Source organism: Asterias amurensis, chromosome 20 (genome assembly GCF_032118995.1).
Source record: "Asterias amurensis chromosome 20, ASM3211899v1".
NCBI lineage: Eukaryota > Metazoa > Echinodermata > Asteroidea > Forcipulatida > Asteriidae > Asterias > Asterias amurensis.
The window spans coordinates 2,828,358-2,852,075 of record NC_092667.1 but is presented as its reverse complement, the minus strand read 5'-3'; the positions used below and the strand labels follow the sequence as shown (position 1 = coordinate 2,852,075).

General features: G+C 37.6%; 1 protein-coding gene across 8 annotated transcripts in view; it reads right to left on the bottom strand.

The window, feature by feature from the left end:
- Positions 1-23,718, bottom strand: part of LOC139952738 (uncharacterized) — a 275,619-nt gene that overhangs the window by 219,311 nt on the left and 32,590 nt on the right. The window contains exon 1 of one of the 8 annotated variants that reach the window (XM_071951945.1): positions 22,667-22,849. The exons of the other annotated variants lie outside the window; for them this stretch is intronic. Coding sequence (XP_071808046.1) covers positions 22,667-22,813 — 147 coding nt within the window. The 5' untranslated portion in view covers positions 22,814-22,849. Of the gene's footprint in view, positions 1-22,666; positions 22,850-23,718 lie in introns of those variants that run through there. 8 annotated transcript variants of the gene reach the window in all.

The window sequence follows — 23,718 nt, the reverse complement described above, 5'->3', positions numbered from 1 at the left end:
GCTAACACACATCGGTGTATCGGTAACAAAAAATTAAAAAAATATTTTTATCCCCGATGCAAATTTAACATCTCTTATAAAGAAATTTTGCTTGAGCCTATGTGCGCAGAATTTTGAGAGTGGTGATCGTATGCACAGAAATTGGTGATAAAGCAGAGCCAGGGTTCGGGCCCTGTATTCATCATCGTGTGGGGGCAAGGAACCCGGGCTCGATTTTACAAAGAAATAAAATTAATCAGAAGACAAAATTAATTGTCAGCAATACCATAGTGATTTGTATTGTGACACCACACTTTACTTAAAAGGTGTTTGCCTAATTATGAATACAATTTGGGGTGAACAAAGACAAACAAAAATTGTGATAGTTGTTACACAGCATTTCTAGCCTTAACTCCTCTGTCACTGACCCCACCCACTCTCAGTGTTTATCCAAGCAATGACCAGCTGCATCAACATAATAGTGTGTTTTTTAAGGCCTGGGATGATGTAACCTACATCATGTATCTTGGGAATAGAGCAGTGATCTTTGGAATGTCTGGGGCGAGTCACAAGAAAGATTGGGGTTTATCCCAAATTGAAGAAAATGATAACTGGCATAGCTTCCTACTCATAATAATAATAATAATAATAATGGCTTCTTATATAGCACGCATAACCATCACTCAGTGACGCTCAAGGCGCTTTAACATACATTATTTTCCTGCAAGGTATGTGGGACTAGGTTTTGAATTATGAGGCCTACTCCTTTTACATGGCACCATGTAATGGTTTACAAGGTGCTGTAGCGCAATATGCTGCCAATCAAACCAGGAACACCATGGTGAACCCCCTTCTCTTTAAGTGCACTGGGTTCTTTAAGGTGTGTTACACAACACATGAGACCAACGGCTTTACGTCCCATTCAAAGGACTCTTGAGTCACTGCTCCACGGAAAATAACTAAGTTATTACCAATCAATACGAAATTAATTTAATATTGTCCTTCTTGTATGTATAATGAACTCCCAAACTCCTACACTTTGATGCTTCAAGCTTTATAAAAACATCGACAGCAGTATGCCAGGGACCCCGGGAAATACACAACAATTACTAATAATTGTTATGGACCTACTCCCACATTCAAATTCCTCTGACTCCCAAAACATCAACAAAAACATGCCATTTGGAAAACCCAAGAAGCTATAGAAATAATATAGCCACTGCCAGTACTAATATTTATTTTATTTTGTTGTTATGGTTCTACTCCCACACTGAAATTCTTCTACTTTGCAAACAAGAAAACAGTTTTGATTCTAGAGATGTCAAAATTAGTCAGTGAACATGACTCAAATATTCTTTAATGTGCATTACACACTATCCAGTCTTCATTCGCAAACACTTCACAAGGTTTTTAGAGAGCACTGAAATATTAAGTGCACACAAAACGTGGTCCCAACATTGATCCCTGGGGAACATCTCCCTATGTCTTACTATACTATTTCTATTCAAACAAAATCAGTCAGTGGATAGGACTTAAATGTTCTTTACTTCCCACCAAACCAAACAAGATCTTTAGAGAGCATGCCCGAAACAAAAATAGCAAACCAAACCTAAATGGTCCCAAAATGGATCCCTAGGGAACAACTCTCTATGTCTTACTCTACCATCTCTATTCAACCAATCATATTTATTCAGTGCATGTAATTTTAAGAACTGTGAATATTAGATGCAGGTGTACAGTTGAACAAACATAGCAAGGGGATTCCTGAGATGGGCCACTCATCTAGCATGTCTAGGGACTACTGCCTCTATGATAAATGACCGGCAAGCCTTGTGTGAGTCATTATACACTCACAATGACTGTGTGGATCATGGCACTTTAGACACTTTTTCAAAAGTCTGTACTATAAACATGTATGCATCCATACTTTACAGAAATCAATACATAATTGCATACAGAAACCACTACTAGGAATGAGTTTAAGTTTTAGGGAAAAAATAATGAGCAACATATGACCACAGGGATTAAGGTTCAGGTTTTACTCAGGGCAGACAGATGTTTTACAACAGATGTAATAACTGATGTTTGAAGCTGAAGCAACAACCTTTGTGTTCTTCCCAGTAACCATTTTCTTTGTTTCAATAGACCAGATAAGTCTCGCACATATTGGACAATTTTTGGGGCCACTTTGGTCCCTCAGACTTTGCCTCAACACATAAAGGAAATGAGCGAGACATTCTATTAGAAAGAATCTAATGAACTGCCTAATTAGCGAGCACTTTGTCTATTTCTACCTGCATGTTCAATCAGATCTGAAACGAGGTCACATTTAGAGTACTAAAATCTCCTAAAATAAAATTTTTAAGTGATCCTGCTGCTGCTGCTTCCCAAATTGTATCATAAAGTTGGGAGTAGTCCCTGGCTATTAATTAATACAGCAGTTACAGGTTAAATGGCTTACTAGCACCCCCAGAACAAAAGTATTGACAAAATAGGGAGCCAGCAAATAAAGGACTATTGACCCCTTGCACCCGCTTCACACGCGGCGACTGATGCCACGCTCACCATGTTGGTGGTCAATAGGCTCACGTGTAAACGCCGCGTCACCTAAAAATGCACACGATGACATTGACCACCAAAATGGCACATTCAAGATTATGACGTCAGGTGAAATGGGTCAATAGATAGATAGCTAAGTTTGTAGATTTCTTGGCATTTTAATCCGGAGGTCGAGGTTCAAGTCCCCCTCTAGTCAAATCGTCTTTCACGTCTTTGTTCAACTCCAAAACGATCTTTGCATAAGGCTTTATTATGGTATACTAAGAATTGTATGCACAATTCTTTTAGTCAATTTGTCTTTGTTCGACCCCAAAACAATCTTTGCTTAAGATTTTTATGAGGTGTCAAGAATTGTGTGCACGATTTTTCAAGAGCTTCTGCCTTCCCAATTGAACTAATTTAAGCTGACCCCCTGTACACTATTTCATGACCACTTGATCTTTGGTTACAGACCCTCCAGACACCGTCATTGACCTGATTGCTTTGTTCACACGACAGCAATTTAACAAGGGTCCCTCGCTTATTATTAGCATGGTTGTGAAATTATTATATTGTGTACCTCGTGTGAATGGAAACAATGTTTATACTGTCCATAAAGGACAGCAAACTTTAGAAGATTTCATTTAGGAACTTGGACAGTCCAAAAATTGTTGTCCTTTCACACAAAGTGCTATTTCTACGGTTTCACAAGCATGCCCAAACTAGGGACGCCTGTTATAATGCTGCGTGTGAAACGAGCTACCTGATAAGATGTAACATGATAGTGGTTCAAATGCTGGGATATTTATACAGCAGAGAGATTAGTTACTGTCATTAAATCAGTCTTTAATGAAATCAGTGTATTATTACAACGAATCAGTGTGGATTCACCAATTCAAGGAAAAGCTAACTGCAAGACAATCATTGCCATGTTGGCATAATATACGAGGGGGCAAAAGTTAAACTTCATCAAACTAAAACGCCCTTTAAAAAAATCAACCAAAACATTGCACAACTTCCCCTCCATAAAAATATGATCCTTGAAAACTAGGGAATTGAAATGAGTATACTTCTCTTATCCAATGATATGCACCACCCTTTTATGATATGTTTCTTGAAAACTAGACGATTGAAATGAATGTACTTTTCAAGAAACTATGATGTACCATCCTTTTTTTATAAGGTCCTTGAAAGCTAGAGGATTTGAATGAATATACCATTCCTTTAATGGTGGAATCCTTATTCAGCTTCAATGGTGGAATCCTGATTCAGCTATCTATAGCTATACTAGCCAATGATTTGTACAAACCCGAAATTATATGGTTCTTGTTTATGTATATATATGTATGTATCCCTATACAAAATTTTCCTTGAAAATACAGTATTGGAATCAACATCCTTATCAAAAAATCCAATATTACAGTAGCATTTAAAAAACGATCACACAAACAATTTTTTTTTTTAAATCAACATCTATAAGATCACACAATGCCTACCGACCATCATAAGTACAAGCAAGCTTTTGAGATATTCATTATCAGGCTATCGTCCCATATGCTTGATATGTTAAACTTGACATACATGTACAGTAGACCTACACATTATTCAAAAGGGCTTCACGCACTTAACAATTTTATTCCGGTTCACATAGATTGTCGACGAGCCTACATTACTATGCAGATCACTGTGGGCACCTGTAAGGGATTTGCAGACCGAGGGCACATGGCATAATGTGCATTAAGTATACACGTCTTATATCTCTATTATGTGTCAGACATGTTGAATACTCTCTTCTTAACTTGTTGTGCATACATTGTATACATGTAGAGCTCAAATTTGGGGGAAAATTTGCTTTCTACCTAGCGATTAATTCTAATTTCAAAATGATCTGTTTTATTAGATATTATTAATAATATTAGTTGATGCATGGTTTAGTATTATAACTAAAGGAATTTTGTTCTTCTCCAAGACAGTTTGAAAGATAAACATTGTTTAGGAATACAAAGTAAGATTGGGGCGTGGCAAGTTGATTTGCTGTAGATATTAGCTTACGTACATTACTTGACTCGGGTTCTATGCTAATCTGTGGTTAGCAAATATTAAATACTACGAGTAAGCACTATTTTAGGCTTAGCAGCTTAAAGAAATTGAATCCATACGTAAAGGCTATTATCCTTAATGTAGTAATTACTTCACACCTCACCTGATTCTCATTTGGTTTGATATTTCTGTCGACACAGAAACTATCAATTTTCATCCATGCACAAGTAGGCCTTAATTTAGAGGAACTTGTTAACGATGAAATCGTCCATGACGGCAATCTTGGTATGTTTTTGAAAATGACAGTCAGCATTAAGTGTTGTAGCTAAATCAATTTTAGTGGTGGGCTCTGTAAGTCCACGAAGGGCAAACAAATTATTTATTTTTAAATATGGGGCCATCATTGCTGAAGTGCAATCTGGGGAAATCTGTGCTGGGCAGCACAGTGTATTTTGCTCAGAGTGCTGGGCGAAAATGTTTTGCTCCGGGCGAAAATGTTTTGTTCTGGGCAGGCCCGCCCAGCACAGCCAACTGTGGATCAACGCTGGTCGGCATGTCACAGCCCTTTTTTAAACCATCATCCATTCAAACCAACCAGAGCCTACAATGTCAGCATAGTCTGATCCCCTCTTTATACTCAATAAATCAGTATATATAACTGCTATTGAACGCAGGGTACATGACAACGATTGTGGTAGCACGCTAAAGGTCGTTGATTCTAAAACAACAAATACAGCACTTCAATTTCCAACACCTCTAAACTTCTAGCTATGTTCTCATGACTCAAAAAACATACCTTGGCAACCCACGGTTAAATAAACACAGCAAAAAGTTGTTATTATTTTGACACAAAGTATTTCTCATTATTATTTCTTCTCACACAATAAAGGGACTTTTAAAGCTCTGACCAATATTTACATAAAGCAAGAATGGTGTTTACTCTTCCCTGACTAAAAAACATGACTGACCCTCAGATGAATCAAACTCAAGTCTCCACAATGGACTTTGTCATTTGATTCATCAGAAACATAAGCTTAGTGTTTCTTTGTTGTGTTTTTTTCCTGAATTTAAAAGTTGGAATGTACGAAACCTTAATGATGTGAAACTTTGCCTGCATGCGCCTAGTATGAAATCAAGCCTGGTTTATACTTCCTGCGAATGCGAATGTGATACGAATTTTGAAATCACAAATCGCAATGAATAATTTGAAAAAGTTAATTTGTGCTCATCAACTCCTGCAAAATATTCGCAGCAAAAAATGGAGTTGTGACGTCAAAATATGTATTCCATTAACAGAAACCTTGAACCCAGGTTTAGTCGTACATAGATTGTTCATACGGAACAACATCAAATGATACCCTATTAATTTTACCATCTAGTTTATTGCTCTGTGATTATACAAATCCTTAAGCCAATAATTAAAAGTAAGTGCTTTTTTTAGTATTGTGGGAAGAATGTCAAACCAATTTACGGGCTTTGTGCTCCGCATACATTACTGTCAAAGTACATCTATTCAAAGTTAGTTTTTTTTTATCACCATGTACGTTATTCTTATGGCTGATCATTAGACACGCTTCAACAATTCCTTTTCCCCAACACCATGGGGAAGCATATAACCTCAATCGACTAATGAACACTGAGGGCTTGATCAAACACTCTCTCATATCAGCCCTACCCATTTATACACCTAGATAAAGAGAAGCAAGTTATGGTGTGAGGTGTAACCCTCACTTACACAAGCAAAATCATCATCGTCAATGATTGGGTATTAAACCAGCTTTCTCCTGAAGACAAGCAGAGTTTACTGTTTGAAACGTTGAGACCAAACCGGCTCTTTTCAAAGCCAAAATTCTCTCAATATTATCTTAAGTTTATTCCTGTCCTTCACACCATGCAAAGCTTCAAACATCACACACATGAGAACTCATATGCCAGAACATAATAAGTCCAGAGACTAAAAAAAACCTGATCAAATAGATAGGACAAGAAAGAGTAAAAGTTCTCACAATGAGAACTTACACCATGTACCGTTGAAAATATGTGACTGGTTGACTAACACATGCAATAACAGCATGCACGTTTGAGAAACTCAGGTCTAATACTTAACTGTTAAAAAACAAATGCAATTGCCTCCCCACCCCTTGTCATTGCCTTGGTGCTCTTGAAATGCTCCAGTAGAAATTTACAATTTCCTCATAGGGTGCCCTTTACCAAGGAGAAAATGCCTTGGTGCCCTTGCCCTTTCAAAAATGCAGCATACAGGTCTGGAAACTTATTAAAGACAGATAAGACTATTGCCCTTATAACAAAACTTGAAGCAACAAGGTTTTTATTATCACATCATGATGTGATAATGACCTCTTCAAAACTCAGATAACTCTGAGATCAATTCTGCACAAATAGGGTGTTCTGAAGCTGCTTGATCTGAGACAAAAAAAACTTTCAGATTGCTCTCGGATCAATATTAAATCTGAGTAATATTTCCTGGATGACTTATCCACTTTGTAATCAAACAGAGTCCCGTTAATTTGAGCCGAGCTAGAGAAAGCTTCTTTATGTTGACATTGGCACAGACTGTTTAAAGTCAATATCAGCGTCATGAATGAAGAACCACTTAACTGGTACTTTATCCCAGACATCAGTCAATACAACCAATCATCAATCTTGTCAGTTGATATTTTACTTCCGGATAAAATGTTAACGGCACTGGACACTATTGGTAATTGTCAAAGACCAGTCTTCTCGCTTGGTGTAACTCAACACATGCATAAAATAACAAACCTGTGAAAATTTGAGCTCAATTGATCATTGAAGTTGCGAGGTAACTATAAAAGAAAAAACACCCATGTCACCCGAAGTTGTGTGCTTTCAGATGCTTGATTTCATGGAAAAATACTTCTTTCTAATACTTTTTATCTCTGAATGAGCAACTTGTGTTAACAAAAAACACTCAATCTGCACTGACACAATAATCAACTCACTTAAAACTCTTGCAAAAATTTGAAAAGTTTAAAATATCGCGGGGCAGTTTGCAAGGCTAACGAGAAAAATGAAACATGGCAATACAAAGAAATTAGTTAACATTTATTTATTTATTTATTTATTTATTTATTTATTTTTCTGGGGGGAAAAAATTTTTTTTAATGAATGAAAAATAAATGCCAACAATGAAATGAAAGATGAATTTCCCTGCTGTGGTATTTATTCATAACCTACATGAAATGAATATTCATTTCAGGACAACCAGATAACGGGTAACAAAACAAGCATCTAACCCTACCTCCAAATCTGCACTATCTTGGTCCGGAATTTTGGAATATTGCACTCGTAATCCCTGGGTAAAGCTTTCCCTCTTCGAGCCATTCTTCGGTTTCTTTGTCCCCCCTCCATCATCTTTATTGCTCCTCCTCTTTAAGAACTTAGGACGGTGAAACTTGGATTTCTTTTTCTCTTTTGGCCGAGCTGCGCGTGGAGGGTCGCGATAGAACGGCTGCGACAACGATGATGGGATATCATCGTTTGAGTCACGCAGGCAACCGCAGCAGTTAAGTTTGCAGGCTTTTCCGCCCATATTGCACTGATATTTCTACTCATAGAAGTTTAACTTAAAAAGAGTTCAATCTTTAAAATGTTGAGAGATCTTCATTCCAGGAAAGTCTAGCGACCCCTCCTATGGGATAAATATCCAACGAGGACCAAATCATCTCATTGTCTTCCCATCTGGAGATATCCGACCATAAGGAGAAGCGATTCTTATAATATGAAGATGTTCAAAGCAGATGGCCACAGATGTTATCCCTCTTCAGCGTCATGGTTTTTCAATTGATTCCAAAAGGTAACGTGTTGCTACAATAGCTTCTACAAGACTGACGATTATATCTCAACACAAATCTACTCTGGCAGATGGATGACTGGGTCGTCAGAAACAATTTCTCAAAAGGCTTGGTTACTCATCTGATGAGTATGCAAGGTGTGTGATATGAGAAGCAACAATCAAGTAAGTGCTGCTGGTTCTTAGACGCTGAATAAATCCTACATCTTCATCTAGACTAAGATGGCAACAGTACTGCTTGAATATAGGTGTGTGCTCTCTATACAAAGAAAGCCGTCTGGAAGCAATTGGTTAAATGAGATGAGATGATTCTACTATCCATCAATTAGAAACTTCAACGGTGGACAATGTAAAATCCCAACAATCTTTCCATGAGCTGTTGTTAATCCTGGCAACAAATCGAACGATTTGTCACGTTAGCATAATAGTCGCAGACTAAACATCTGATAATGTATGTACACATGTTGTCATCAACGCTCCGATGATGTCATCAAAGAAGATGGGCTTGTCTGTCCGACCGCTGCTGATGATAGAGGCAACAATATCTCTCCTCCTGGAATGTACAACATCTGACTAGCACAACAACATGGTTGACACTCCGAGATGGATGACATCAAAACACGAATCAGATGTTCGCCAAAGAGAGAAATATCTACGGCTTCTTCTCGTCGGAATAATTCTATCTCATCTTCTACGCATGGCGGCTGCCATCTTAAGCTATGACTCAGCCCCCTACACTCTAACGCCTGGCACAGTTTTACTCCCCCTCTCCCCTACTCCATGTGATCGAGAGAGATCTACTCCAGACAGAAGAAGGCCTCCTCTTTCATGAGCATAATTTATGCCCTCTGAATATTCTTCTCAGCGATACTGCCTCACTGACTGGCCGCGTGGATATTAATGAGTCCAGGGATCCCCCCTTCAGGGCTATACCACGTTGCTCCGGTTGACTTGGCCTATATCCCTCCAAACCATTCACTCATTGTTAGCATCATTTAAAATAAATGTATACACAATACCCCCCGAGATGATTTTTCTATTTCCCATACACAATGCAGACAAAATAAATTCCCAGTGGTCTGTATTACTTACAGTTCACTGGATATTTGGGTAAATAAATTAGGGTGTGATTTATCAATAATCTGGCCTTTGTTTTCTTTTTCAGAGAGCAGACAGACCATGAAATATTGAATGATTTTACTGGCCATTGTTTTCATCATGTGAGAATCAAGAACATTTTCAAGAGCATTAATGATTTAATTTTTTTTTTCTCAAGGGAATAACACAAATGTTCTGATGTTTGTTGTTTTTAAGTTTAAAGACTGCCAACAATGTAATATAAAAGAAAGAAAATATTACAGTCTACTCTAATTTATTTCTACATTAATTGCTTGCTTTGTCGTAGTAAATGGTATTTAAATCACTGTAGAAGACTTTGGGACATTAAGAATGAAAATCTTGAAAACAAACATAAAATCTAATCTAAAATTATAAATACCAGTTATACTCAAATTTTTATTGACAAATCCAAAATGTTTTTAAATCAACCCAGTCGTTTTCATTGTGGTTTATTACTTAATATAAAACTAATAATCATAAGGCGAGTTCTAAAAAATGGATTCAATTATCTTTAAATTATTTAAGGTACCAAAACCTTTCAAGGTGAAACTAGGTCAGAATCAGACGCAGTGGCGTCAATCCTGAAGAACGCAGTGGCGTCAATGCTGAAGAACGCCAGGCTATAAGGGCTTGGAGAAAGGAACAAAGGGCCCTGAACTCACTGGGTGTCACATCTCAGAAAACCAACTGACTCTTTAATACACAATGAAAGATCTGGGGTGACTGGAATGGGTTTAGTGTGTTTGGAATAGGGAGGGGGGGGGGGTCCCCGAAGTGGCTTAGTGCATAGGAGGCAAATCTGAACTCAAAATACCTTGACTGCTCAACTCAATAAAGTGCTAAAAGTAAATGGCTGAACCAAACTTTGTGCAGCAAGTACATGTAGAGGTGCTTTACAGCACAAGGCAAATTAAATATCTTGATGAAGATATGTAAGTTGTAACTTACATATCTTCATCAAGATATTAAACACCAGAGCTAAAAAATAACACTGGACTACAGGCCTGCCGCCCGTGATTTTAGTGTCTGGCCGGTAACTCATGACCGAACAATTCCGGTGGTCTTGCGTTTTTTGATTTCAACAAATTTACTCGTCCTAACTTAGGTCAGCTTTCTGGACTGGTTATTTTAATTTCAAGGCGCCAAGATCTCCCCTAACATTTCTTTAATAAAGTAAATCACATCCACCCAGCCTTGGTTACATTATTATCTACCGTGCGAAACAAACGTGTGAAATCCCTTCGATTAATAAAAAACCTCCCCTCTCCACAGTGACACTACATCAGATAAGCATGTAGCCTTTTCCCAAGGCTCTTAACTCAAGCACCCAGCTTTGACTTCACCAGGTAGCATGCATAACAATACTGGCACGGTCCTGCAATACTTGATATACAGTATAGAATGTTTTTTCAACCTCAGACAACGAAGCCCAGAACGAAGGGTTCGACTTCGTTGAACGAGGTTGAAAAACCATGCTTCGACCACACGGTATGCTGTATAAGTACTGCATGCAGTATCGTGCAGTTTAACGTACAAAGTGTGATTCATACTACCTGGTGAATTCAAAGTGGGGTGTTTGCGTAAAGAGCCTTGGGACAAGGCTAGTAAAGCATGGTGAGGACCACGGTGTACCACGTGACTACAAGAGACCTCACATGGTCATAGGAAGCAGGTGACACTTTAATTACATGGTGTGGTTGATCACGGTGTGGTCTACACACGTACATCAGTCTGTGAAAGCTCATTACTACACAGCTGGGTTGAGCAGGGATATAATGTAAAAACCTGGAGATCTTGTTACATGTAGGATGAGGAGTATCCCTCTATTGGTCAATAATAGTTAGTCTAATGGCGTTGATGTTTGAACTTTAAAATGTCAGTCAAAATTTAATTCACAAACATTTTCTTTTAAAGCCAATATACACTTTCAAAAAAGTTCAAAGATTTACAAATAACTTACAGGGTTTACAGGGTAATGGTGAAAGACTTCTCTTAAAAATATTATTCCATGAAATGCTTTACTTTTTGAGAAAACATTAAAACAGTTATCAATTCTCGATATCGAGGATTATCGATTTATTTTAAACACAAGTAATGACACTGCGAAATGTGCGGAAACAAGGGTGGGTTTTCCCGTTATTTTCTCTCGACTCCGATGACCGAAATTTTCACAGGTTTGTTATTTTATATATAAGTTGTGATATACCAAGTGTGAGCCTTTTGACAATACTGTTTACCGAAAGAGTCCAATGGCTTTAATGAGATATTGCCTAAAATTGGACAGCCACTTCAACGTGAGGGCTACGCCTACCTGATTTGGACTGTTGACCCAAATCAACTGTCACCAGGGGCATGGTGCCACATCCTGGGCCTACTTTCATAAAGATGTTAAGCAGAAAATATTGCTTTACAAATTTCTTTGCTAAGCAAACATTGAGTGAGGCACAAGCCACAACAATGCAAACTTAATGCAAGTTTGGCTGGTAACCTGTTTCTGCTATTAACCAATACTATTTTCTGCTTAGCATTTTTTGTGTGCTTACAAGCTTTGTGAAATTGGACCCTGGTTGGAAGAGCAGAATACAATACTACAAAGGCTTCATAGACCAAAATCATCATCCCCTGAAGCTTTGGAAATTATGGAAGTATGTACCCTTCTCATTGTACCAAAATAAACTTCAAACACTAAAGAGAAAAGGGGCATAAGGGCAAAGGTGCTGATTACAAGAAATTTCTAGACAAACAGAATGTCAAGTAATTACATGCATCATCTCATTCAACTGATGCACAAATTGTTGTCTGCCTAAGACATCTGTGGGGGTTTTGTGTGCATCAAACCAAAATTAGAATGAATTTCTTCTGGTTTTGGCAACTCAATTTTAACATTTATAACCAACATACCCAAATCGTAATTTTCCCATCTCACTAGAAATCTTATGTTTGATATGATTGCACTCTGGCTCATGCATCACAAGTAATAAATCTTACACAAGATCAAGGCGGTATTTACCTAAGAAATGTCAATAACATCAGATGTAAAAGGCTAGGGTTAAATGATGACTGTCACAACAATTACGTACAAGGAATTGAACAAGATGGATGGATCTAAACTGTTTTCTACTGCTTCATCTTATTCAAAGTATGGAGGTAGACATTTTCAAAGTAGTTCTGATTTCAATATTACAAATCTTGGTTTGTTTTATGGCAACAGCTCTTATGTTTCATTTTTGTCACCTGAAATATTTAAAACTGCATTATTTGAAATAATATTAACAATAGTAAACAGTATACTCTGCTAGTCTGCAGGAGAAAGGCTGAGCAAGAAGTGTGAAACGTCAAGACCACACCGGCTCTTTTCAGAGCCACCACTCCGTCAAAAGAGAATTATTACATGGTTGTATGCGCAAGTTTACTATTAATTTTATAGTTTATTCTTATCCTTCACACCATGCAAAGCTTCAAACATCACTCAATCAAAGAATGGCGGAAATGCTTACAGTACATACCAATTTTGTCTCTTTGAAAGTCCAGCATATTCCCCAGTCCATTATACAACAATTCCGTTGATAAACAACAGTCAACCTCCCAACTTGGACTGAGTATCACGTAGGGACCAACACAAACAGATGCAACAATATATCCAGTGAGCAACACTGATGTCATGCTCCTATGGTACACATGTATTGGTATCACAGGTGACCTTGGTTGCCAAGATGGAGTTTATATCCACCATCATCTCAGATCAAGTTTCGTTACTCCACTCCAACTAAAAGGCACTGGACACTATTGGTAATTACTCAAAATAATTGTTAGCATAAAAACATACTTGGTAGCGACCAATGGAGAGATGTTGATAGTATAAAGAATTGTGAGAAACGGCTCCCTCTGAAGTAACGTAGTTTTTAAGAAAGCAGTCATTTCTCACTCAAATATTTAAAGACTTCAGGCAGGAAACCCTTTTTAGACATCTGAAAGCACACAAAAATGTGCAACAAGAGTGTCTTTTCTTTCATTATTCTCTTGCAAGTTCAACAATCAATGAGTCCAAATTTTCACAGGTTTGTTATTTTTATGCATATGCTGCGATACACCAAGTCAGAATACTGGTCTCTTACAATTACTAAAGGTGTGCAGTGCCTTTAAGTTGACTTTTTGCCAGGATGTCTTAGATGATGTGGAGTTGCTAGGTAGGGGGTTGACAACTGCACTGTCTGAGAGTCTTGGGTTACGTTAGTGAGATGATGTTGATTTTATTAACACTCTGCATCTAAGATTGCTCTTACTCCTTATGTATCAACAAAATTTCCACTATTTATTTATAGACTTTGAGAAAGACTTTGCTAAGATCGAAACTTCAGGCCATGAATTGATTTTTGCATTTATACCATAGGTCTTTTTGGTTGGTAAGCAGTTGGCAACAGCTAATTCTATTTTCTCATCTTTCCAGAATTACACTCTGGTCAATCTCATTTCTTATTTTCACTTTTCCTAAATGTAAGTAGGGATGTTCAGAAGGACACACCCCCATCTATCATACCGCCCCCATCTTAAAAACCACAAGAGCATTCTCTAAACCACAGGTCACCTACCTAAGGTATCTTCAACAAAAAGACCCTTACATAACTGGGTTACATAAGTTTGTCCATGACAATTGTATAAAGGAACCCTAATTTTCTGAATTGCATTTGTATTGATTGTAGCGCTGCAACTGTCTATTTCTTGACTAGTAGTTAATATCCCATATTGTCTATTTATTGACCACATCAGAGGATTACCTTTTGGCTTGAGTAAACAAGTACAAGATCTGAAAAGCTGGCTCCAGTCTCAACCACAGTTACTTCAATTCTTTATCTAGCTCATTGTTCATAAGTTTGATTGTCCTGTCCTTTAATACTTTTCTACCTAATAGGTAGCATGGCTTACTAGGAACTCAGGCCTGATACTTCGTGGAGGCAACGAAGGCGATTGCCTACATGCACACTGGTCAAGACAAAATGGTGCTTGAATGAAAAAAAAAAAAAAATTCTCTGAGATGTCTGACACTGTTAATAATTCAGATATATTGTATTTATGGCTTCAGTTCTGCATAACTTTTATTTTCAACATGTTTTGAAGGAGTGTGTTCACTACAGACCAATAAAAAAATACTTAACAAGTAGGCCTAATTTATAATAATATTATTATAAATTAGGCCTACTTATACAGCATTTATAAGGCGCACTTTCCTGTAAACCATTCAAAGGCGCCGAAAATTAAACAAAAATTTTTTTCTCATAGCTGTAATGCAATCATTTCAATAAACGCACAGGCAGCCTTTTTTAACTGATTGAAAATGATAGCTTTGTCCTCAACAGAAATCTTACTCTTATTGAACTTTCTGCAGTTCAAAGAAATATTCAGGAGCTGCATTAAACCTTGCTAAACATCAGCTCTAAGGTAACAGGCCGACCGTGACATTTTAGCAAACTAAACTCGGGACAATAGGAGTTTTCCCGAGCCCAGACGCCCACTCTATGTGTTTAGTTTTTACCCTTGATTAACCACTGTGACAATTCAAACACTTCATCAAGATAAGAAACTTTGTGATTGAAAACAAGTAGGTAATGAAAATCTGTTACGCGGTAACAGATCATAAAGGAAGGTAAGTTCTCAAAAGAACACACTCTACCTAGCAAGTAGATACACACATGGTGTTTACCATAAACCAAATAATACTGATACCTCACCATGCAATGCCTCGAATCCCATAAGTACTATAGGTAATGACTAGGCATAGTTTTGTGCAGTGTTTTCAGTTTTTATTAACTAGTCATCTGATCAACTGAAAGGTTGTACGCAGGGATATGTTGTGTGGAATTTAATATGTTAATCATTTAAAACATGAAATCGAGCAGTAAAAAATAATCATGTATTATAAAGATACGCCTATCTTATCCAATAGTCCCTTTCGAGAAAAAAAATCAGAAAAAAACATGAAATCTTGACTAAATGTGTTCAATAAAGATTTGAAATTCTTCTACGAATCGAACACAGAGTACATTTTTAAATTGTCTTAGTTTTCAAATTAGCATATATAGCAGTTTTGGTATAACTACTTTATCATGATTCAAAGACAAGAAAATTAGTTAAGGAAGTTGGGCCAGCACATACAACCAACAATAGTATCAAAATTGGAAAGGGGTATGCCTCATATTATATCAGCGGCTCTTATACATCCATAGCACCAAAACCAAAAACCAAAAATGTTTTCAGCTACCTTGAATTTCAGTCCAATAGCCCCCCCCCCCTCCAATGCCACTCCCAAATAGTCCCTGGAAAGCTGACCTCCTAATAATTTCTACCATTGGATTAACTCAGTGTGCCCCTCCAGCAGCCCGAAAATGACCCCCTCTAGACGAGAACACCATCGTGAAAAGACTAGCCCACAAAAAAAAAACGCAACGTATTGATTCAAAATATTTACTAAGTTTACTTATTCACACCACTACTGTATTTAAAATGTTAAAAAGAACACCAACATAGCACCGTTGGCTGTAGATGTTTCAAATAACGGAACTAAGCTTGCAGACTTAGCCTCATTAAAGGCACTGGACACTATTGGTATTTACTCAAAATGAATTATTAGCATAAAAACTCATTTGGTAACGAGCAATGGAGAGAGCTGTTGATAGTATAACAAATTGTTAGAAACAGCTCCCTCTGAGGTGCAGACATTTTGAGAAAAGGGTAATTTCTCACTCAAATATTAATAGACTTCAGGCTTCAAGCCTTTTTTTATTAGGCATCTGAATGCATACACATTTTTGCAGCAAGTGTGCCTTTTCTTTCATTACTCCCTGCAACTTTGATGATCAATTGAGGGTAAATTTTCACAGATTTGTTATTTTTTTTACATGTGTTTGAAGAATACTCACTGGTCTTTGACAATTACCATAGGTGTCCAGGGGTGGGTTTCACAAAGAGTTAGGACTAGTCTTATCTCGAGTTAGGACGAGTTACTAGTCCTAACTTAGGACTAGCTGTACATTTTTCATATATCTTAGGACTAGTCGTAAGTTAGGACTAGTCCTAAAGATATGAAAAATGTATCCTAAGTTAGGACGGGTAACTCGTCCTAACTCGAGATAAGACTGGTCTTAACTCTTTGTGAAATCCACCCATGTGCCTTTAACAAGCACACTTACTTTTGTATACAAAGCATCGTTGCCTGTGGACATTTCAAACAACAGGACTAACTAAAGCCTGCCAGACTTAGCCTACCTACGGCCTACCTAACCCTACATTGCAAACAGGGGATTTGGCTGTTTCAGAAAATGAAAGTTCTCAGAGTCTCATTTCACCTTTTCTAGGTAACTTGACCCCTCACAGTTGATCAACGATCATGTTTCATGTTCATGAATGCGCAAGTACATACTCTCACCATGTTCTGAAAAATATTTGCACAAACCTCTCCCCAGCCCAGTCTAGACATTCAACATTCAAACACAAACCATGACACCTGAAAACGGCTTAAAGAACACCCCCACCTTGATGTAAAGAACCCAACTCTGGAATGTGAATGTTATTTTACGCCAACTCAGCTATCCAACCAAGTTCACACCAGTTCTAGCTGGTATAAATCACAATAGCAAAGGTGTCTTTTTTTTTCCTAATATTATTTTCAAAAGGGTGTGCTGGAGTTTTGAAGAATAGTGAGCTTATCTAGGTTCCATGATGAATAGCAGAACCATGGGAAGAAAAGGAGCGTGTCTGCAGGGGCTGGATTATTATTATTTCACACCTGTAAGGTGTGAGGATAAAGGTTCATTGCGACTCGATTAAAGCACCCAAAAAAAAGGGTTTGGGTAATTCTTGTACGACACAAAACACAAATGTCCATAGATTAACATTAAACTTACACAGTTAAAGATAACAATAGTAGAAAACTTCCCTTGAAATATTACTTGCCGAGTGAGGTGATGTTTTTTTTGAGAAATGAGTAAAACAATTTCACACAAAAAATGTTTGTTTCAGTAAGCTGAATATTATTTTAGCATGCACAACGAATTTACGTGACTCGCCTGAAAAAATTGCTCTGTGGTTTTCACTTTTTTTATTTTTCTCTCAAAAACTTGACAACTAATGAAGCTGAAACTTCTACAGGTAAATTTTATTATGTGTGATGTTCATGATATAATAAATAATGATGCTGGGGTTTTTTTTAAGGTGTGGGTTTTTTTCTCTCGCCAAAAATGCAATAGCAACAAGCAACTTTATAGATTGTTTTCTCACTGCTTAACCAAGTGAAAGAGCTCAGAGATCTGGATAGCAGGGGGTTGCCTTTTAGTAACACAATTTTACCCCAACACTTGCCAAAGATGGTTTTATAAATCTTGATATAAGTATATAATAGTAGGCTGTGCAGTTTAATCCTTGCTCCGTGGTTGAACAAAACAAAAAAATTCATGAGAACAAAGTGACCAGTAACCTTCTCTCAAAAGGGTTTACAACCTTTGGGTATCAGCTATAGTTGATATACAACACACTGGATCAATGCCACTTTATGTTTGTCTCAATTAATGTTTTGAGAGGAGACCAGCACGCACAAAAAACCCAAGGTGAACACTTATTGTATAGCAATGCTATACTTTACTGGAACAAAACTTGATGAATATACAAGGGGGCTGATAATGATAGAACCCAGTGTAGAGTTTGTTCGTTGAATACAACACAAGGTCCGTCAAACAGTAGCATTATCATTTGTTTGGTGATTCGGATTAAAATGGCAAACCAGTTGATGGTCCACACAGTGGTTAAACCTTTTATTATAATTTTAAGTCAAGGTATTGTAAATGTCTGCAACCTTGTTCTGAGTTCTAAGCCTGTGTTTGGCTTAGGTGTTTTTATAAGACCGGAGTCACGTTTGAAGACAAGACCACTTACCATGACTCAGTTTCACAAAGTCTGTAAGCGCAAAAGAATTGCTAAGAAAAGTATTATATATTTGATTTGCGGTAACACTATGTGTGTGTCTACTTGCCAGGTAGATTTTGTTCTTTAGAGAACTGTACAGCCCAAATTAAATTAATTTTACATAGTTTTGACTGGTACCCTACTGATGCCCTACTTAATTTTCTGCTTACCAGCTTTATGAAGTTGGGCCCAGTAGCAAAGGGCTTAACAATGGCCCAGTTTGGGTTAAGTCATCACCATAGGGATAACCAGTAGGAAGTCTGGGTGGTACATACCTGTGAGAACTCTCCTCCGTCTTTCATTTCAACAAACAAGTTTCAAAACTCTTAAACTATCTGCAGATTCTAGCCAACACTTTCAGACTTTTGTTGAACCTCCCTTTTAAAAATAGAATTCACTCTGGTGCAGACACACTTTTTTTCATCGGAATTCAACAAACAAGTAAATCCAAAAGTTGACGTGTCAAGAAACAACTTCACAAGCGTGACAAGTGGAAGATCACGATACAAACACAGCTGGAACGGAACTGATTGTCCAAAGTCAAATAAGAAAACACTTGCTCCACAGGCAAGTTCTAAGCCACAGACAAACTCGTGGGGTGGTCTGAAAAAAGTAGTCCAAGCACACAGAAGGATCCCAGACCAACACCTAAACCGATATCAAATGGGGATTGTTTCTCACAGTGTCACCATCTTCTTTATTCCCCCATTCAAATCAATATAACCAAACTGAGGACGAAAGAGCTAAATAGTCTGGCTCCTTAATGGTGAATAAGAATCAGTGTTCATTTAACACATGAAGCGTCACAACTCACAAACTTATAAATACAATTAAGTTACAGTTAAGTTAAGTTAACAACCTGGGCCCAATTTCATAGAGCTGTTTAAGAATAAAAAGTTGCTAAGCACAACCAAATTATGCTTACCAAAATAAAGTTACCAGCTAAAATACAATTTTTTATGTTCAAAATGTAACTGGTATCCTGCTTAGAGGTGCTTAGCAGAAAAATTTCAAGCAATGTTTTCTGCTTAAGCAGCTCTACGAAATTGAGCCAAGCCGTCATGAAAGAGCTATGCTGACTTAGGTTATAGACATCCTAACCTACATTTGGACAACCCACGTTCAATTTGAAAATAATACAATAAAGTCGAGACTCACATCAACAGTTATCTCAGTAGAGTCCACTTTGCCACAGACATTAGAAATCAAATAATATTGATCTAAATTACACTATGACGGATATCTCGCTGCTGGGACACCAGACTGGCTATTAAGTCAAGGTTAAACATCTAGCTGACGAAGATGAATTTGATTCCAAATCCGAGTCCAGGGAGGTAAATGTATAATTCCAAAATCACTGTATGGTTTTTTGAAACGGGGGCATTAAGGGCAAATGTCCTGTGAATATTTGTGTGACGGTGTCAACTTAGGGGAGTAGGGGGTGTTAAGATACTGTGGTTCAGATCTCCTAGAGAGTTGGTAAGTTTATAAATGTTATCAGGTCCTAATCTAGATCACAACATGGAAAAGGTAAACTGCTGTGGCAATAGATGTTAGTTTTTTAAAGAAAAGTTTCCAGTTCTATGGCCCTTTTAGAAGATGTGAGCTTCACTTCAGGGCTTTAAACGACAGGACCCGAAGCAGAAAATGCTGCTTGTCTATGATTTTTGCTAAGCAAAAAAAGTATAGGGGCACCAGTCAAAATGATGCAAACCTCATGTAATTTTGGCTGGTAACCTGCTTTTGCTAAGTCAGACTTTTCTGTGCCAGACTTTTATGTGCTTAGCAAGTTTATGTGCTGACAGACTTGATGGAAATGAGCCATGGAAAAGGGACTGATGTATCCAGTTTTCATAGAATTAGTTACAGATTTGACTGGAATATGTTCAAATATTTTATATGTGCAATAAACTTTTCTTGGGAAAATAGTGATGTTAAGATTTTATGCCAACCATTATGTACAATTATATACCTGTACAAACACAACACACAATGTGGAATAGTTTTACGATTTGCATCAGTTGCCATGAAGGGCTTACAACTTAGACATTGCCCAGTATTCTATTCAGGCCCTACCAGTCAAACGTGACACACCCCCACTTTTTGAAAAGTTCATTATACCAGAGAATAAATGCTCAAGGCTACACGGCTGACAGTAGGACCCTAAATAGAAGTGTATCACACAAAAGCATGCATGAGTCATCGCTGAAAATGCTTCTAGACTGGACAGCTAATGAGTTTTAAAACAAATATGTCATTTCTGCTTCCTTCGTTCTTATATCAACATTACGAGGAACAATGATTCAACAATTGGTAATACTGAAAACAAAAACATCAAATGATTCAGAGCATTAGGTTTAAAGAACAGCTAGCAACCCTAGCAGTAACCTGTGTAACATAATGTACGAGTGCATGTAATGCCATGCATTTTGAAACATAATATAAGTTACTAATTTTCTCTTAGAAATTGTAAACGAGCATTCTAGAAACAATGTCTGCAGTAACAGCATTCAAAAGTTTATAGCTGACTTCGTAAACTTTATTTGGGTCTTAACTTGAGCATTCACAAAGGTAATTTTAACAACATGAGGGGTATTCCAAACAACAGAAATGTATTATAATTTCAAAAAGCACAGTCCAAAGATTTTGCTGATTTCATAAGTCCAAAACACTGCTTGGTATTCAAGACACTGGACACTATTGGTAATTGTCAAAGACTAGTCTTCACAGTTGGTGTATCTCAACATAAGTATAAAATAACAAACCTGTGAAAATTTGAGCTCAATCGGTCGTCGAAGTTGCGTGATATTAATGAAAGACAAAAACACCCTTGTGGCACCATGGTCACACTAAGTTGTGTGCTTTAGATGCTTGATTTCGAGACCTCAAATTCTAAATCTGAGGTCTCAAAATCAAATTTGAGGAAAATAACTTCTTTCTCGAGAACTACGTAACTTCAGAGGGAGCTGTTTCCCACAATGTTTTATACTTATATCAACCTCTCCCCATTACTCGTAATCAAGAAAGGTTTTATGATAATAATTATTTTGAGTAATTACCAATTGTGTCCACTGCCTTCAAGATCAAAAACATAGCAAAAAGACCGAGGTCAGTGATACAGCACAGAGGTCAAACTAAGCAGTTTTCAAAAGAAACTTAGTAGTTAATCATCCTTTAACATCAATATCCAATTTCATTTAATACCTCCCCAGTCATGCAAACCTTTATTAAGTCTTATTTTCTTATAATACCTGTACAGATCGTTTACACCCATCCATCATTCTCATCTAAATGGTATACAATTATAACAGGTTGACCTAATAGAGTTTTTCAAAGAAACTAGGTGTGCACAAGCCAAGGATACAACTGGGCCCAATTTCAAAAAACCTATCAGCGCAAAAACGTACTAAGCACAAAAAAAGTATTGTATAACAGAAAAAGATAACCAGGCAAAATTATATTAAGTTTACATTATTGTGAATGGTGTCCCACTAAATTTTTACTCAGCAAAGAAATTTGTAAAGCTGGATTTTCTGCTTCACAGCTTCATGAAACTGGGACCAGGTCACAAAAAGAAACATGTTTTTAATCAAATTCAGTCTAGAAAGGTCCCCAGCAGACAAATGTAAATATTGGTCGTTCAAATACCACAAATCAAGATTTGTGAGTGAGAGTTACAAAGACATGTACTAGCCAGAATATTGTTACAGGTTCAATTCCTTCCCAAGTCCCAAAAATATTTCAGTATTGTCTTTGACCTCCTTGCACAACACGGAACACATTTCCAGTATTTTTGGAGTCACTTGCATACATTTTTACTCTCAAAATGGCGGACAGCAAAGGTGCGTGTAAGTGCACTGCGCATTGTAAAATGAGTCAAGTTATTTAACATAGCAATACTAATACTGCCTAATACACAGAATTTCTGCAGCGAAAAAAGGCATACTTGATTTCAAGTTGCAGTCATGAGTTTAAATTAACTTAAATCTTTTGTTGGTCTTCATCGTAGTTGATACATATCAAGAATTATTACAACAATTATTGCTGAGCCGCCAATAAAGTAACCATATTGCACACCACTTGGGGCACTTTGGAGATAGTGGTTATGGGTTCGAATCCAAACCAAAAAATCTACAGAAAGGTCTCTCTGTAGACGAGAACTGATGAGAAAGTTTGCCGAACCAGAATCAGAACTGAGGTACTTACCCGTTTGACTGGTCCACCAGTACGGGTGATAGTCGTAGGCCCGCGAGTGGTCCGAGTCGTCACGGTCCTCTTCGTCGTCTGATTGGACGATCGCTGAGACTGCGACGCTGACGACATGTTATTTGACGATCTCTGGTTGTTATACATGGTTGCTATCAAATCGCAACGCTCACAACCCCAAAATAAGCTGTGTGTCAAACAGTGGTAAAACTCTCCGAAAAAGTTTTGCGGGAATTTAAAAACTCCCCAAAACCTTTCTCAAGAAAAAAGAAAAAAACTCTCTGAACTGGTGTCTGAATCCAGTCAGAGTCACTCTGCCCTAGGTCTAACCATTGTGTTGGACTTGGATAAAACACCAGAGAAAAAAGTCCAGGTTCCAGACAGGGCTCCGGACGAATTGAAGTTGAGCTCCTGCCCTAATGGTCGGCAGACATAGAGTGGTTCAAACAACCTCAGCCTGGTATTTAAAAATGTCCACACATTGTTGCTAGTTTGGCGTGAGAAAGAGAATGACTAGCGAGGTGTGTCTCAAGGCCCAGTGCGGTGGGTGAGATCATAAAAGAAAAGAAAAACCTACCTGAGTTCCGAGACACTCTTCCATGGTTGAATGCTCTCTCTCAGTCCAGGTCCCTACTCAACCTCCACACCACTACCACAACCCCCAAAGGCGTTACAGAATACACAAAGTTCCAAGTCCACTTAAACATAGAGAGGGGACCCCAAAAAAAAAAGCCAGGGCTCCGCTTGTGTTTTCATTCACTGTTTGGGGTTGACCTTCGCAATTGTTGATTTGACCCTAGCCTTTGTAATGTTAAACACCTTTCTTTGATTACCCTCAGACATTTCCATGGTAGTTTCAGCTCCGAACAAACAGAATTCATGGGAATTTCTCATTCACAGTCTGCCCTTCCCATGGTACTTAAACATACCTCTCGAGTTTAGCGGCTCGTATTGTAAAGTCCTGTGGTCAATAAATCTAGATTTTTTGTTGTTGTGTAACCCCAAAAATATGAGGTATCCATCAATATTTAAGATATTTCTACCACTGTTAT